Raw genomic sequence first — 17,306 nt, 5'->3', positions numbered from 1 at the left:
ATCATTTCACCCACATAGCATCTTCGAGAAAGCTGAGAGGGTTACGGCAAAAACTGGATGCACTTCGGGTACAAATCGGACAATCTCTTTCCAATTATCACGGTTTCATACGGAAACTCGTCTGTTACAAAGGGATTCCATTTTTTTGAACTTATTTGAACTCCATAGTTTTTCTGTGTTCAAAATGCACCATTCAAAGCCACATCATCAATTTACAACCCTTTCTAACTTTGCTTGTTATTTTCCATGCATTTACCGATTATTATGAGCTATAAGACCATGAAATTGAAAAGCATTTGAAATGAACTCTGAAAAGGTTCCAAGTTGTCATGGTATCATCATTTCACCCACATATCATGTGCGAGAAAGTTGAGACGGTTACGGCAAAAACTGGATGCACTTCGTGTACAAAACGGACAATCTCTTTCGAAGTATCACGGTTTCATACGGAAACTCGTGTGTTACAAAGGATTTCATTTTTTTGAACTTATTTGAACTCCATAGTTTTTCTATGTTCAAAATGCACCATTCAAAGGCACATCATCAATTTACAACCCTTTCTAACTTCATTTGTTATTTTTCATGCATTTACTGATTATTTTCAGCTATATGACCATGAAATTGAAAAGCATTTGAAATGAACTCTGAAAAGGTTCCAAGTTGGCATGGTATCATCATTTCACCCACATAGCATGTGCGAGAAAGTTGAGAGGGTTACGGAAAAAACTGGATGCAATTCGTGTACAAAACGGACAATCTCTTTTGAAGTATCACGGTTTCATACGGGAACTCGTCTGTTACAAACGGATTTCATTTTTTTGAACTTATTTGAACTCGATAGTTTTTCTGTGTTCAAACTGCACCATTCAAAGCCACATCATCAATTTACAACTATTTCTGACTTCATTTGTTATTTTGCATGCATTTAATGATTATTTTGAGCTATAAGACCATGAAATTGAAAAGCATTCGAAATGAACTCTGAAAAGGTTCCAAGTTGGCATGGTATCATCATTTCACCGACATAACATGTGCGACAAAGTTGAGAGGGTTACGGCAAAAACTAGATGCACTTCGTGTACAAAACGGACAATCTATTTTGAAGTATCAGGGTTTCATACAGAAACTCGTGTGTTACAAAGGGATTTCATTTTTTTGAACTTATTTGAACTCCATAGTTTTTCTGTGTTTAAAATGCACCATTCAAAGCCACATTATCAATTTACAACTATTTCTACTTCATTTGTTATTTTTCATGCATTTACTGATTATTTTGAGCTATAAGACCATGAAATTGAAGAGCATTTGAAATGAACTCTGAAAAGGTTCCAAGTTGGCATGGTATCATCATTTCACCCACATAGCATGTGCGAGAAAGTTGAGAGGGTTACGGCAAAAACTGGATGCAGTTCGTGTACAAAACGCACAATCTCTTTTGAAGTATTAGGGTTTCATACGGAAACTCGTCTGTTACAAAGGGATTTCATTTTTTTGAACTTATTTGAACTCCATAGTTTTTCTGTGTTCAAAATGCACCATTCAAAGCCACATCATCAATTTACAACCCTTTCTGACTTTGCTTGTTATTTTCCATGCATTTACCGATTATTATGAGCTATAAGACCATGAAATTGAAAAGCATTTGAAATGAACTCTGAAAAGGTTCCAAGTTGGCATGGTATCATCATTTCACCCACATAGCATGTGCGAGAAAGTTGAGAGGGTTACGGCAAAAACTGGATGCAGTTCGTGTACAAAACGCACAATCTCTTTTGAAGTATTAGGGTTTCATACGGAAACTCGTCTATTCCAAAGGGATTTCATTTTTTTGAACTTATTTGAACTCCATAGTTTTTCTGTGTTCAAAATGCACCATTCAAAGCCACATCATCAATTTCCAACCCTTTCTGACTTCGCTTGTTATTTTCCATGCATTTACCGATTATTATGAGCTATAAGACCATGAAATTGAAAAGCATTTGAAATGAACTATGAAAAGGTTCCAAGTTGGCATGGTATCATCATTTCACCCACATAGCATCTTCGAGAAAGCTGAGAGCGTTACGGCAAAAACTGGATGCACTTCGGGTACAAAACGGACAATCTCTTTCCAATTATCAGGGTTTCATACGGAAACTCGTCTGTTACAAAGGGATTTCATTTTTTTGAACTTATTTGAACTCCATAGTTTTTCTATGTTCAAAATGCACCATTCAAATCCACATGATCAATTTACAACTATTTCTGACTTCATTTGTTATTTTTCATGCATTTACGGATTAATTTGAGCTATAAGACCATGAAATTGAAAAGCATTTGAAATGAACTCTGAAAAAGTTCCAAGTTGGCATGGTATCATCATTTCACCCACATAGCATGTGCGAGAAAGTTGAGAGGGTTACGGCAAAAACTGGATGCACTTCGTGTACAAAACGGACAATCACTTTTGAAGTATCAGGGTTTCATACGGAAACTCGTCTGTTACAAAGGGATTTCATTTTTTTGAACTTATTTGAACTCCATAGTTTTTCTGTGTTCAAAATGCACCATTCAAAGCCACATCATCAATGTACAACCCTTTCCGACTTCGTTTGTTATTTTCCATGCATTTACCGATTATTATGAGCTATAAGACCATGAAATTGAAAAGCATTTGAAATGAACTCTGAAAAGGTTCCAAGTTGGCATGGTATCATAATTTCACCCACATAGCATGTGCGAGAAAGTTGAGAGGGTTACGGCAAAAACTGGATGCACTTCGTGTACAAAACGGACAATCTCTTTTGAAGTATCAGGGTTTCATACGGAAACTCGTCTGTTACAAAGGGATTTCATGTTTTTGAACTTATTTGAACTCCATAGTTTTTCTGTGTTCAAAATGCACCATTGAAAGCCACATCATCAATTTACAACCCTTTCTGACTTTGCTTGTTATTTTCCATGCATTTACCGATTATTATGAGCTATAAGACCATGAAATTGAAAAGCATTTGAAATGAACTCTGAAAAGGTTCCAAGTTGGCATGGTATCATCATTTCACCCACATATCATGTGCGAGAAAGTTGAGAGGGTTACGGCAAAAACTGGATGCACTTCGTGTACATAACGGACAATCTCTTTCGAAGTATCAGGGTTTCATACGGAAACTCGTCTGTTTCAAAGGGATTTCATTTTTTTGAACTTATTTGAACTCCATAGTTTTTCTGTGTTCAAAATCCACCATTCAAAGGCACATCATCAATTTACAACCCTTTCTAACTTCATTTGTTATTTTTCATGCATTTACTGATTATTTTGAGCTATAAGACCATGAAATTGAAAAGCATTTGAAATGAACTCCGAAAAGGTTCCAAGTTGGCATGGTATCATCATTTCACCCAAATAGCATGTGCGAGAAAGTTGAGAGGGTTACGGCGAAAACTGGATGCACTTCGTGTACAAAACGGACAATCTCTTTTGAAGTATCACGGTTTCATACGGAAACTCGTGTGTTACAAACGGATTTCATTTTTTTGAACTTATTTGAACTCCATAGTTTTTCTGTGTTCAAAATGCACCATTCAAAGCCACATCATCAATTTACAACTATTTCTGACTTCATTTGTTATTTTGCATGCATTTACTCATTATTTTGAGCTATAAGACCATGAAATTGAAAAGCATTTGAAATGAACTCTGAAAAGGTTCCAAGTTGGCATGGTATCATCATTTCACCCACATAGCATGTGCGAGAAAGTTGAGAGGGTTACGGCAAAAAATGGATGCACTTCGTGTACAAAACGGACAATCTCTTTTGAAGTATCAGGGTTTCATACGGAAACTCGTCGGTTACAAAGGGATTTCATTTTTTTGAACTTATTTGAACTCCATAGTTTTTCTGTGTTCAAAATGCACCATTCAAAGCCACATCATCAATTTACAACCCTTTGTGACTTCGTTTGTTATTTTCCATTTATTTACCGATTATTATGAGCTATAAGACCATGAAATTGAAAAGCATTTGAAATGAACTCTAAAAAGGTTCCAAGTTGGCATGGTATCATCATTTCACCCACATAGCATGTGCGAGAAAGTTGAGAGGGTTACGGCAAACACTGGATGCACTTCGGGTACAAAACGGACAATCTCTTTAAAAGTATGAGGGTTTCATACGGAAACTCGTCTGTTACAAAGGGATTTCATTTTTTTGAACTTATTTGAACTCCATAGTTTTTCTGTGTTGAAAATGCACCATTCAAAGCCACATCAACAATTTACAACCATTTCTGACTTCATTTGTTATTTTTCATGCATTTACTGATTATTTTGAGCTATAAGACCATGAAATTGAAAAGTATTTGAAATGAACTGTGAAAAGGTTCCAAGTTGGCATGGTATCATCATTTCACCCACATAGCATATGCGAGAAAGTTCAGAGGGTTACGGAAAAAACTGGATGCACTTCGTGTCCAAAACTGACAATCTCTTTTGAAGTATCACGGTTTCATACGGAAACTCGTCTGTTACAAACGGATTTCATTTTTTTGAACTAATTTGAACTCCATAGTTTTTCTGTGTTCAAAATGCACCATTCAAAGCCACATCATCAATTTACAATCCTTTCTGACTTCATTTGTTATTTTTCATGCATTTACTGATTATTTTGAGCTATAAGACCATGAAATTGAAAAGCATTTGAAAAGAACTCCGAAAAGGTTCCAAGTTGGAATGGTATCATCATTTCACCCACATAGCATGTGCGAGAAAGTTGAGAGGGTTACGTCAAAAACTGGATGCACTTCGTGTACAAAACGGAAAATCTCTTTTGAAGTATCAGGGTTTCATACGGAAACTCGTCTGTTACAAAGGGATTTCATGTTTTTGAACTTATTTGAACTCCATAGTTTTTCTATGTTCAAAATGCACCATTGAAAGCCACATCATCAATTTACAACCCTTTCTGACTTCAATTGTTATTTTGCATGCGTTTACCGATTATTATGAGCTATAAGACCATGAAATTGAAAAGCATTTGAAATAAACTCTGAAAAGGTTCCAAGTTGGCATGGTATCATCATTTCACCCACATATCATGTACGAGAAAGTTGAGAGGGTTACGGCAAAAACTCGATGCACTTCGGGTACAAAACGGACAATCTCTTTCGAAGTATCAGGGTTTCATACGGAAACTCGTTTGTTACAAAGGGATTTTATTTTTTGAACTTATTTGAACTCCATAGTTTTTCTGTGTTCAAAATGCACCATTCAAAGGCACATCATCAATTTACAACCCTTTCTAACTTCATTTGTTATTTTTGATGCATTTACTGATTATTTTGAGCTATAAGACCATGAAATTGAAAAGCATTTGAAATGAACTCTGAAAAGGTTCCAAGTTGGCATGGTATCATCATTGCACCCACATAGCATGTGCGAGAAAGTTGAGAGGGTTACGGCAAAAACTGGATGCAATTCGTGTACAAAACGGACAATCTCTTTTGAAGTATCACGGTTTCATACGGAAACTCGTCTGTTACAAACGGATTTCATTTTTTTGAACTTATTTGAACTCCATAGTTTTTCTGTGTTCAAAATGCACCATTCAAAGCCACATCATCAATTTACAACCCTTTCTGACTTCATTTGTTATTTTGCATGCATTTACTGATTATTTTGAGCTATAAGACCATGAAATTGAAAAGCATTCGAAATGAACTCTGAAAAGGTTCCAAGTTGGCATGGTATCATCATTTCACCCACATAGCATGTGCGAGAAAGTTGAGAGGGTTACGGCAAAAACTGGATGCACTTCGTGTACAAAACGGACAATCTCTTTCGAATTATCAGGGTTTCATACGGAAACTCGTTTGTTACAAAGGGATTTTATTTTTTGAACTTATTTGAACTCCATAGTTTTTCTGTGTTCAAAATGCACCATTCAAAGCCACATCATCAATTTACGAACCTTTTCGACTCGGGCATTAGTCCCGGTTTGTAATGTACTCCAAAGTGCGTCGGTCACCGTACATCCATTGGCGGTTCATCTCTATTATGAAATTAAGTATATATAAAAAAACCATTGCAGAACAAAATGAATAGAGAAATGACCAAATTAATACAAGTTCATCATCACATTAAAACCAAAGCACAATAGTGATCAAATGTTATTATTGAAAAATAAATACACAAAGTTCTCTCATAAAACAACATACAACTATGTAAAACATTTAAATGCAACAACAAACGCGATCAAAATCGCTAGTAAGGTAACAATTGACCGAACAGCATAATGATACCAAGCCTCTTTATCAATGGCATATTTTCTAATATTCCTAATCTTCAAGCGCATTTCATCCATCTTCAAGCGCATTAAATCCATCTTCAACTATTGGAAATATGCCCTAGAGGCAATAATAATTAGTTATTATTATATTTCTTTGTTCATGATAATCGTTTATTATCCATGCTATAATTGTATTGATTGGAAACACAGTGCATGTGTGGATACATAGACAAAAACACTGTCCCTAGTAAGCCTCTAGTTGACTACCTCGTTGATCAAAGATGGTCAAGGTTTCCTGACCATAGACATGTGTTGTCATTTGATAACGGGATCACATCATTAGGAGAATCATGTGATGGACTAGACCCAAACTAATAGACGTAGCATGTCGATCGTGTCATTTTGTTGCTACTGTTTTCTGCGTGTCAAGTATTTGTTCCTATGACCATGAGATCATATAACTCACTGACACCGGAGGAATACTTTGTGTGTATCAAACGTCGCAACGTAACTGGGTGACTATAAAGATGCTCTACAGGTATCTCCGAAGGTGTTCGTTGAGTTAGTACGGATCGAGACTGTGATTTGTCACTCCGTGTGACGGAGAGGTATCACGGGGCCCACTCGGTAGTACAACATCACACACAAGCCTTGCAAGCAATGTGACTTAGTGTAAGTTGCGGGATCGTGTATTACGGAACGAGTAAAGAGACTTGCCGGTAAACGAGATCGAATCTCGGGCAAGTAACATACCGAAGGACAAAGGGAATGACATACGGGATTATATGAATCCTTGGGAGTGAGGTTCAAACGATAAGATATTCGTAGAATATGTAGGATCCAATATGGGCATCCAGGTCCCGCTATTGGATATTGACCGAGGAGTCACTCGGGTCATGTCTACATAGTTCTCGAACTAGCAGGGTCTGCACACTTAAGGTTCGACGTTGTTTTATGCGTATTTGAGTTATATGGTTGGTTAACGAATGTTGTTCGGAGTCCCGGATGAGATCACGGACGTCACGAGGGTTTCCGGAATGGTCCGGAAACGAAGATTGATATATAGGATGACCTCATTTGATTACCGGAAGGTTTTCGGAGTTACCGGGAATGTACCGGGAATGACGAATGGGTTCCGGGTGTTCATCGGGGGCGGGGGGGGGGGGGGGAGCCCATCCCGGGGAAGCCCATAGGCCTTGGGGGTGGCGCACCAGCCCTTGGTGGGCTGGTGGGACAGCCCAAGAAGGCCCTATGCGCCATAGATAGAAAATCAAAGAGAAAAGAAAAAAAAGGAGGTGGGAAAGGAGAGAATGACTCCACCTTCCAATCCTAGTTGGACTAGGATTGGAGGAGGACTCCTCCTCCCTTGGTGGCGCAGCCCTTGGGGCTCCTTGAGCCTCAAGGAAAGCCTCCCCTCCCATCCTCCTATATATATGGAGCTATTAGGGCTGATTTGAGACAAGTTTTGCCATGGCAACCCGACCACATACCTCCACGGTTTTACCTCTAGATCGCGTTTCTGCGGAGCCTTGCTGAGATTAGATCACCACCAACCTCCGGAGCACCGTCACGCTGCCAGAGAACCCATCTACCTCTCCTCTCTCTTGCTGGATCAAGAAGGCCGAGATCATCATCGAGCTGTACGTGTGCTGAACGCGGAGGTGCCGTCCGTTCGGCACTAGATCGGAGCGGATCGTGGGACGGATCGCGGGACGATTCGTGGGACGGTTCGCGGGGCGGATCGAGGGACGTGAGGACGTTGCACTACATCAACCGCATTCCTTAAACGCTTCTGTTGTGCGATCTACAAGGGTACGTAGATCGGAAATCCCCTCTCGTAGATGGACATCACCATGATAGGACTTCGTGCGCGTAGGAAAATTTGTGTTTCCCATGCGACGTTCCCCAACATCAACCGCATCGCATCGATCTTCATCTTGCGATCGTCAATGACCTTGGCAACATGCAAATCCATTTCCATATTCTTATCCTCAATTATTTTCAATTTTTCCCTCAAGTATTTGTTTTGTTTTTCAACCAAAGTTAACTTCTCGAGAATCATTTCGAGGTGGGTTGGAATTTCCAGTTCACATACCTCCTAGATTAAAAATATATGTCACGTTGGTCATCATAATTGTCATAAACAATAAATGAACCAAATAGTTATGAAAAGATAATATATACCACATCTGAATCATAGACAGGACGAGGGCCGACGGGGGCGGATACCAAAACCATCGCACTATATAATAACAAGGAATAATAAATGTAAGAAAATTAGACAAGTATCTATCTGAAGTAAGAATTTTTTTTCTTTCAGAAAGAAGATAAGAACAAGAGGCTCACCACGGTGGTGCCGGCGACGAGATCGGCGCGGGCGATCGACGGCGGTAAAGACGGGGCGGGGACGGGGCGTGATGGACCGCTAAATCTAGACGAGTCTCGTTGAAAATGGAGCTCGGAGGTCGAGTTTCGAGAGGAGAAAGCTTAACTAGTGTGGCTCGGGCATTTAATCGAACACCTCATGTGCATAGGAGGTGAACTAGAGCACCCAAATGCCCTCCCCTCGCCGGCTCGACAAAAACAGAGCACTGTGGAGTGCCCTGCCACGGCGGTGGGTATATATGTAGGCAAGTTATTTGTCCCGGTTAGTGGCATGAACCGGGACTAAAGGTTGTGGGCCAGCAGCGAGGACCATTGGTCCCGGTTCGTGGCTCGAACCGGGACAAATGGTTCCACACGGACCGGGACCAATGCCCACGAGGCCCCGGCCGGCCCCCTGGGCTCACGAACTGGGTCTAATACCCCCCATTGGTCCCGGTTCTTGAAGAACCGGGACTAATGGGCTGGCCAGGGCCGAACGGTGACCCTGTTTTCTACTAGTGGTCTCAGGTTCTTTTTTAAATTTTTTTGCAAGCCGTCCTTGCTAGATATCAAAGACCATGAAAATTATGGAAGATGAGGTGACCGTGATGATTGGAGTGTCCTCGCATCTTTACAAGTTGCAAGGAAACATTATTGCACGTGGAGTCATGGAGACTAGAGTTGCAGGAGTAGTAGCGGGACGGTTCCCATGGAGGCGGCGAGTCTAGGGCAGACTCGTCGGGTAGCTCTCGGTAAGCTATGAAGAAGAAAACACAAGTCCGGAATACATGGAAGTTTGACGCGTGGACAAATTCAAAGTGGTAAAAAATATTCGCCAAGATGGAGTTTGTTAGAGTTGTGTCGAATATTATGTACGAGTTGGGTTACATATGGACTTGGTGTTGTAGTGTGGCTAGGATACGTGTAGTGTTATAGTCGGACACGTAGTACCCTTGGCTTCTTATATATGAGGAGGCACCCATGTTGTAACCTATGACGACTAGATAACGACAGGATCGAAAGGGAGAGTCGGCGGCTTGTGCCGGCGCCCGGATGGCCGGTGTTGTTGTATCTCGGTGAGAAGCGCCCGTAGTCATTGCCCCGGAGAGTAGACGAGTTCGCTGAACATCGATAACAAATCTCGGTGTCGTCATCATGTTGTGATTGCTTGTTCCTTGAACTTATTCTAAGAGAGGCTATCCTTTTGCCGTCCATATCCATACTTTATTTCCTAACGACTACTAGGGACGACCCACAAGTCGTGGTCTCGTTGATTGAAATTTATTTACACTCTCCTTGACTGTGAACACGGCAGATGCTGAGCATGCGACGACCGACCGAGCAGTTGACGTTGACATAAAACGAAAATCACGTTCCCAGCTGCAGTCACTACTCTCCAATAACCAGTACGCTATGAACTAAAGCCATGGTGTTAGCTCGCTCCTGAACCGAGTGCTGAGCAGCATTTATGTACTTCTTTTTTATTTTACTCTCCTGAGAAGAGAAATCATATATATTGCACACTAGAGAAGAGTTTATGACGGCATGCATCTCCCAGATACAGAGATCGGGGGTCATTCTCCTTTTTTTTTAAAACCTAGAAAAGAGTTCACACAACTCCTCGAACACTCTCCAAAGACAAATCACCCAAATACTTAGTCATTTTACAGTGCATCCGGTCGATATGGACCGTCCGTCGGAGGAATTCGACGGTCCAGATCCGATGCAATACGTTGATGTCACATGTATTATATCGGATCCCGAGGGGCATTTTCGAAAGAAAAAATATTTCGAACTGCTCATCGGCACCGGCTGGTCCTTCCTGAAGCCATACCTCTAGGTCCGTACCTACATACAAGTATACGTGCAGTGCATACCTCTAGGTCCGTAACAATCGATCAACGCATGACATGAAAGACCACACATTCGTGTATTCCTGTAAAAACGTAGTAACAGCCCGGATCCCCGTCTCCTTTTGCCGTCCATATCCATACTCTATTTCCTAACGACTACTAGGGACGACCCACAAGTCGTGGTCTCGTTGATTAAATTTAGTCTCGTTGATTGAAATTTGTTTACGCTGTCCTTGACTGTTAACACGGCAGATGCTGAGCATGCGATGACCGACCGACGGGTTGACGCTGACATGCAACGAAAATCGCGATCCACAGCTGCAGTCACTACGTACTCCCCAATGGAAACATCCCTTTTAATTTCTGTGCCTCATTTTTTGTCCGACCCGACGACAACGCCTTCTTAAAATCATGTGTGCCGGTGATGCTGAGGGCGAAACCTACATCGCAATGGCCAAAACTCCACCATCTTCCACGAGCTACATGCTCATCATCCTAGCCCTATCCCTAGCACTAGCAGCCTCTGCCGTCGCTGCTGGAAGTGGAAACGGGAGCTGCATCCCGGCAGAGAGGGCGGCGCTGCTCGCCTTCAAGGCCGCCATCACAAGCGACCCGGCGAACCTCCTTGGCTCATGGCATGGCCACGACTGCTGCCAATGGGGCGGCGTGAGGTGCCACAGCCGGACAGGCCACGTCGTCAAGCTCGACCTCCACAACGAATTCATCAAAGAAGATTACGGTTCTTTTTGGTTCCCTGGTAACCATTCGCTGCATGGCCAGATAAGTTCTTCGCTGCTCGCTCTGCCCCATCTCAAGCATCTGAACCTTAGCGGGAATATGGTTCTCGGAGAAGGAAGGCCTATACCAGAGTTCATGGGTTCCCTCGGGAGATTGACACACCTTGACCTATCTTCCTTGAATTTTAGTGGTAGAGTGCCTCCTCAGCTAGGCAACCTATCCAAACTCCTATATCTTGACATAAACTGTGGTAGGACCTCTGATATGATGACATACTCAATGGATATTTCTTGGTTAGCCCGTCTCCCCTCGCTGAAGCATCTCGACATGGGCGGTGTGAACCTTAGCGCAGCGGTAGACTGGGTTCAGACACTAAACAAGCTTCCGAACCTGGTTGTGTTGGAACTCAATTATTGTGGCCTTAATGATTATAGTAGTACGTCTCTCCTACTCCATAACCTCACGGTTCTTGAGCAACTTGATCTCTCAAACAACCATTTAATCAGTCCATCTGTAAAGAATTGGCTTTGGGATTTAACAAGCCTCAAAAGGCTAATCATATACGGTGCTCAATTAGGGGGAACTTTTCCTCACGAGTTGGGAAATTTTACATTATTAGAGACCCTTGACCTGTCATACAACCACATCAAAGGGATGATACCGGCGACTCTGAAAAAAGTCTGTAATTTGAGATATCTAGACCTCGCAGTGAACAACATCGATGGGGACATATCAGAACTAATTCAAAGGCTACCGAATTGTTCTTCTAAGAATCTGCAAGTCCAGACTTATTTGGGAGAGACCAACATCACAGGGACAACATTACAATCACCTGTAAACCTATCCAGCTTAAACACGCTTGAACTTAGTTTCAACAACTTGAGAGGTTCCGTGCCCGTGGAGATTGGGACACTTATAAATTTGACCAACTTGTCCCTTAAGTTTAACAAACTTACTGGTGTGTTGTCCGAGGATCATTTTGTTGGTCTGACGAATTTAAAACAAATTGACTTGTCTGATAATGATGGTTTGGCAGTCATCGTGGATTCGGATTGGGAACCTCCCTTCAACTTGGAATTGGCAAGGTTTGCATCTTGTCATTTGGGCCCCCGGTTCCCTAAATGGCTGCGATCGCAAAAAGGCACTGTACTTCTTGATATTTCAAACGCAGGTATCATAGATAGGATCCCATATTGGTTCTGGACTACCTTTTCGGATGCGCAGTTTTTAAATGTCTCATTTAACCAAATTAGTGGTGAGCTGCCACCTAATTTGGACTTCATGTCAATGGAAGTACTTTTTCTCCAGTCAAATCATCTAACTGGTTTGGTACCACGATTACCAAGAACAATTGTATTCTTCGACATCTCCAGAAATTGTTTAAGTGGGTTTGTGCCATCAAATTCACAAGCTCCATCTTTAGAGACTGTCGTTCTCTTTTCCAACTGTATAACCGGGGCTATTCCAAGGTCATTTTGTCAGTGGTCAAATCTGGGGCTCTTAGATCTTTCAAACAATCAGCTTGTAGGGCAACTTCCTGACTGTGGCAGAAAAGAACCGAGACGATGGCATAACACAAGCAACACCACTTCAAGGGTCAGAATCACAAGCCATTTCGGTTTGGAAGTCCGTACTCTCCTTCTAAGCAACAATAGTCTTTCAGGTGGATTCCCTTCACTCCTACGACGGTGTCGCAATCTTCTTTTCCTCGACCTATCTCAAAATAAATTGAGTGGAGACCTACCTGCATGGATTGGTGATCGAATGGCAGCTTTGATCATGCTACGCTTAAGATCGAACAACTTCTCAGGTCACATTCCAATTGAAATAACCGGACTTCTTGCTCTTCGCATCCTTGACCTAGCTAATAACACCTTTTATGGGGATATTCCACAAAGTTTAGTGAACTTCAAAGCTTTGACTACCATTAATGAAGCTGTAGATCCAGATAACAATCCTTTCACAGAAGAATATATTGGAGCGATGTCGTACGACAATATGGGGCTGACTGATGATAGTTTATCAGTTGTCATAAAAGGCCAAGTGCTTGCCTACAGGGAGAATAGTGTATATTTGATGAGTATTGATTTATCCTGCAACTGTTTAACTGGAGAAATCCCAGAAGATATTAGCTCTCTTGTTGGACTCATAAACCTGAATTTGTCATCAAACTTCTTGAGCGGAAATATCCCATACAAGATTGGAAATCTGCAAGCACTCGAGTCTCTTGATCTCTCAAAGAACCAGCTTTCTGGTGAAATTCCTTTGGGCTTATCAAATCTGGCATCATTGAGCTATATGAACTTGTCATATAATGGTCTATCAGGTAGAATACCATTGGGGCGTCAACTAGATACCCTTAAAACAGATGATCCAGCTTCTATGTACCTTGGAAACCCTGGTCTTTGTGGACGTCCCCTTCCAAAGCAATGTCTTGGAGATGAACCAACTCAAGGAGATTCAGTAAGATGGGATAAATATGGTCAATCTCAAATGGATATTTTGTTTAGCCTCATTGTGGGGTTTGTGGTAGGACTCTGGATGGTATTTTCTGGCCTTGTGTTCATGAAGAAATGGAGGTACACTTATTTCAGGTTACTTGATAAGTTATGTGACAAGGTCTATGTCATCTCTGTTGTTACTTGGCACAAATGGTCCAGAAACGTTGGGGAAAATTAAGCTACTTAGCTACACAAATAAGGAGGATGCAGAACTTAATAGTATACATATTAATTTTCTGTGTCCTGCTTTCTCATTGAGAATACCATCACTATAAGGTGAAGTCAATGTATCTCGTTACTGGTTGAATGTTAAAGTTTGCTTGTTGTGCTTGTTAGATGTTATGGTACCAACCAGAGTCATGTAACTTGTGTACGGTGTTTTATAAACCTACACGTATCTAGATTGGGTGTTTATTAAGTTTAGTAACCAACTTAATCTAGAGATTTGAGTCGGTTGTAACAATGTAAATCTCTTGACCAGAGTTATGGGTCCCCTTCAATAAATTCCACGCGGCCTCTCCCCAGAGGTTACAACGCTTTACCAAATGACGACCGTGGGCTACGGTGGCCGTCCTCCTATTCCTCGCCATCGCTTGTTCATAGACGACCTTACATACAGTTTCACCGCGCCAAAAGGCGGTTTGCTCATCCTGGACGGCGGCGTTCTCAGCGCTTAGTGGACCCATGGCTGCTGGGGAGTATACAACTTCGGCGGACATGCAGCGTTCGACGTCACGCACACCAAGCTCATCACGACGTTGCTAACAACATCACTGAAGGCGACAAAATATTGTAGTATATCTCCAATGGATAATCTGCAGGATTTCGTTTACCAATCATGCATGTAAAGGTTGGCGCGTGATTGGTAAACGAAATCCGGCAGATTCTCTCCAATGTAAACGAAATCCAGCAGATTTATAAGTATACTGCAGTATATCTCCAATGTAAAGGTTGCCCAAGCATATCATAGCAAATCATGCATGTAAAGGTTGATCTCGCCAAAAAGTAATGATACTACTAAATAGATTTCATTCATGGGTTTGTCTAGATATGCCTTAAGAATTGCACATCTAAGTGACTCAATCAACATAAAAAGAAAAGAAAAAGGGAAAGAAAAAGGGAAAGAAAAAATACCTCAACAAATCTTCACGTAAATTCAATGGTATAAGTGCAATATTTAGCAAATCCGTTCATTTATTATACCGAAATCAGAATTGACGAGGGCATGAATCCGGAGAATATAAATAGCACGACAAACGAGTGTTAGACGACCCACACCGAGAGAGAAGCACACTTTGAGATCATGGCTCGTGTCGCTGCACGAATGGCCCTTCTCATCCTAGTTTCGCTGGTTGCCTCAGCGAGTAAGTTCTATCATTTTTTGTGCATGAGTAGATGATATGCATGATCTTTAATATTTGACTAGTGACTAACTCTAGATGATGAGCATGATTAATTTTGCTCCAGTGTCGTCGGAGGAACTGCATTGCTGCACAGACCATCATGACTGGGGCAATGGGTTGAAGAACAAGGGTTGCAGGCTGCCGGAGCAGAACGTCGAGTGCAACACGTGGTGCCAGTCGGACTGCCGTGGTGGCGAGTGTGTAATGCATGCCCGGCTGCACTTCTGCCATTGTTACTGTTGAGGAGGCGCGGCGGTATTTCGCCGTTCGAATTTGTATGCAACGAGCTATAGCTATAGCTAGATCATACCCAAAGCGGTGAGAATTGATTGTGGTATAATTAAATTTGATTTGGTTGTATGGAACAAGGATATTTAGATTAATAATATGAGAACAGAAATTTAAAATAAATATGTTTTATCAGCGGTGAGTCACTCCTCCTTATACTTTTGTGAAACGGGCCTTGTATACATTGGAAAATTCTCAGTTTCAGCCTTTTTGCTTCTTCTTTTACTACAAGGGTGAAACTTGTATTACTCAATCAGAATATTTTTACACTCACTAAGGGCAAGCTCTAAAACTTCAGAAGGACCCGAACCGATCCAAGTCATAGTCCTATTCTCTATTCTAGCAAAACTAGCCACACGATGGCTGGCCTCATTTTTGGCACGAGTTACATGAGTAATACAAAAATCAAGGAGTCCGTCCAAGTACTTGATTGCCTTAACAATGGACGCATAGACTCACATCTCTACCTCATGGCTATGTATCATAGCAAACATAGTAATCGAATCCATCTCAATGTTGAAGGAAGGTCACTCCTTTGGATAGCAAAGGAGAGTCCTTTAATACAAGCACACAATTCTGCCTCTAGTGCATTGACATGAGTACAACTTCCTACATGCCAAGAAAACAATGGCCCCTACTTCGATCCGCGGTATCATACCAGCACCGGTCTGTCCACCCGTGACATAGGGGCCATACAAATTGAGCTTCACACAACCATACTTAGGTGCATACCAGTCAGGTGCAACTTTTGAAGATGGAATCCTGCAAGAGGTTGTCAGCTATATCATATGATAGGATCATCTTCCCTTTGCAAGGGTGAGTGTTATAGTTTAGCTTAATGCCAACCAAAGAGTCAAGGTAACTCTGACGAAATATGCAGGAGACGTCCAAGAGAGGAGCTAGTTTGTGATGTACTAACTTATTACGAACATGCAAACACCTCCATAAGGTCATGAGCATCATGCAACACTCAATATCATCCATGTGAGCAAGAGCATGGAGCAACTGTTCTTTCCCAGTATTTAGAGTGATATCCATATTTGGGAGCCGTCAAACTTTGGGCATGGACATACACAACCACTAGTTGAAAAAAGGCCCATTTGTCCCGGTCCCAGAGGCCCATTAACCCCGGTTCTGGAACCGGGACTAAAGGGTCGGGACAAAAGGCCCAAACCTTTAGTCCCGGTTGGCTTACGAACTGGGCCCAAAGGGTCTCCACGTGGCCGTTGCAGGGAGCCCAGGGAGGAGGGCCTTTAGTCCCGGTTGGTCACACCAACCGGGACCAAATGGCATCCACGCGTCAGCATCTGGCCGGAGTTGGTTTTCTTTTGAATGGGGGTTGGGGGGTTTTTGGAGGGTTAATTTACTGGTTTCATATTATGTTAGCTACCTAATAGACAGAAGTGTCCACTACTAGAGAAAAGCCTAGTAGTAGCACGGGTTTAGTGCCTACTAGTAGCGCGGGTTACCGCGCTACAACTATTACTTACCAGCAGCGCGTGTAAGGCACGCTATTGCTAAGACATATAACTGTAGCATATATCATACCAGCGCTACTGATAAGACAAATATTAGTAGCGTTCTTGCAAACCCGCGCTATTAGTAATCGGTTTTTCATTATTTTTAATTTTTAATGTATTTATACGTCGTGATACAAATTTTGATATAGTACCAATTAAGAGGTTGTTATATCATTATGTTCATGATGAATTATTATATCATTGTGAGGAAGAAACATGGATTTCATTCATCCAAATGAATCAAAAGTGATCAAAAGTGATCAAAAGTTGAATTAGTAAGAGACATCATATAACAAAAGTTGATCACTAGTCATAATAACAACTCCTCCTCCTCATCATCATCAACTATAACACATTGTAGCACATAATAACACAT

General features: G+C 41.6%; 1 protein-coding gene and 1 pseudogene across 1 annotated transcript; one reads left to right on the top strand and one right to left on the bottom strand.

Annotated features, from left to right (window-relative positions):
- The window catches only part of LOC123395850, a 64,034-nt pseudogene that overhangs the window by 41,737 nt on the left and 4,991 nt on the right, over window positions 1–17,306 (bottom strand).
- LOC123395660 (receptor-like protein EIX2) lies at window positions 10,902–15,545 on the top strand. The gene is made up of 2 exons (XM_045090722.1): window positions 10,902–15,083; window positions 15,187–15,545. The coding sequence occupies exon 1, from the start codon at window positions 10,931–10,933 to the stop codon at window positions 13,895–13,897; it is 2,967 nt and encodes a 988-aa protein (XP_044946657.1). The 5' UTR covers window positions 10,902–10,930; the 3' UTR covers window positions 13,898–15,083; window positions 15,187–15,545.

This window comes from Hordeum vulgare, chromosome 1H (genome assembly GCF_904849725.1).
Source record: "Hordeum vulgare subsp. vulgare chromosome 1H, MorexV3_pseudomolecules_assembly, whole genome shotgun sequence".
NCBI classification, from domain to species: Eukaryota; Viridiplantae; Streptophyta; class Magnoliopsida; order Poales; family Poaceae; genus Hordeum; species Hordeum vulgare.
Note: the sequence above shows the minus strand (reverse complement) of the source record. Positions and strands in the feature narration are given on the sequence as shown.

Coding starts and splice junctions, on each gene's coding strand:
- LOC123395660 (XM_045090722.1), top strand. CDS start 10,931: ATGGCCAAAACTCCACCATCTTCCACGAGCTACATGCTCATCATCCTA.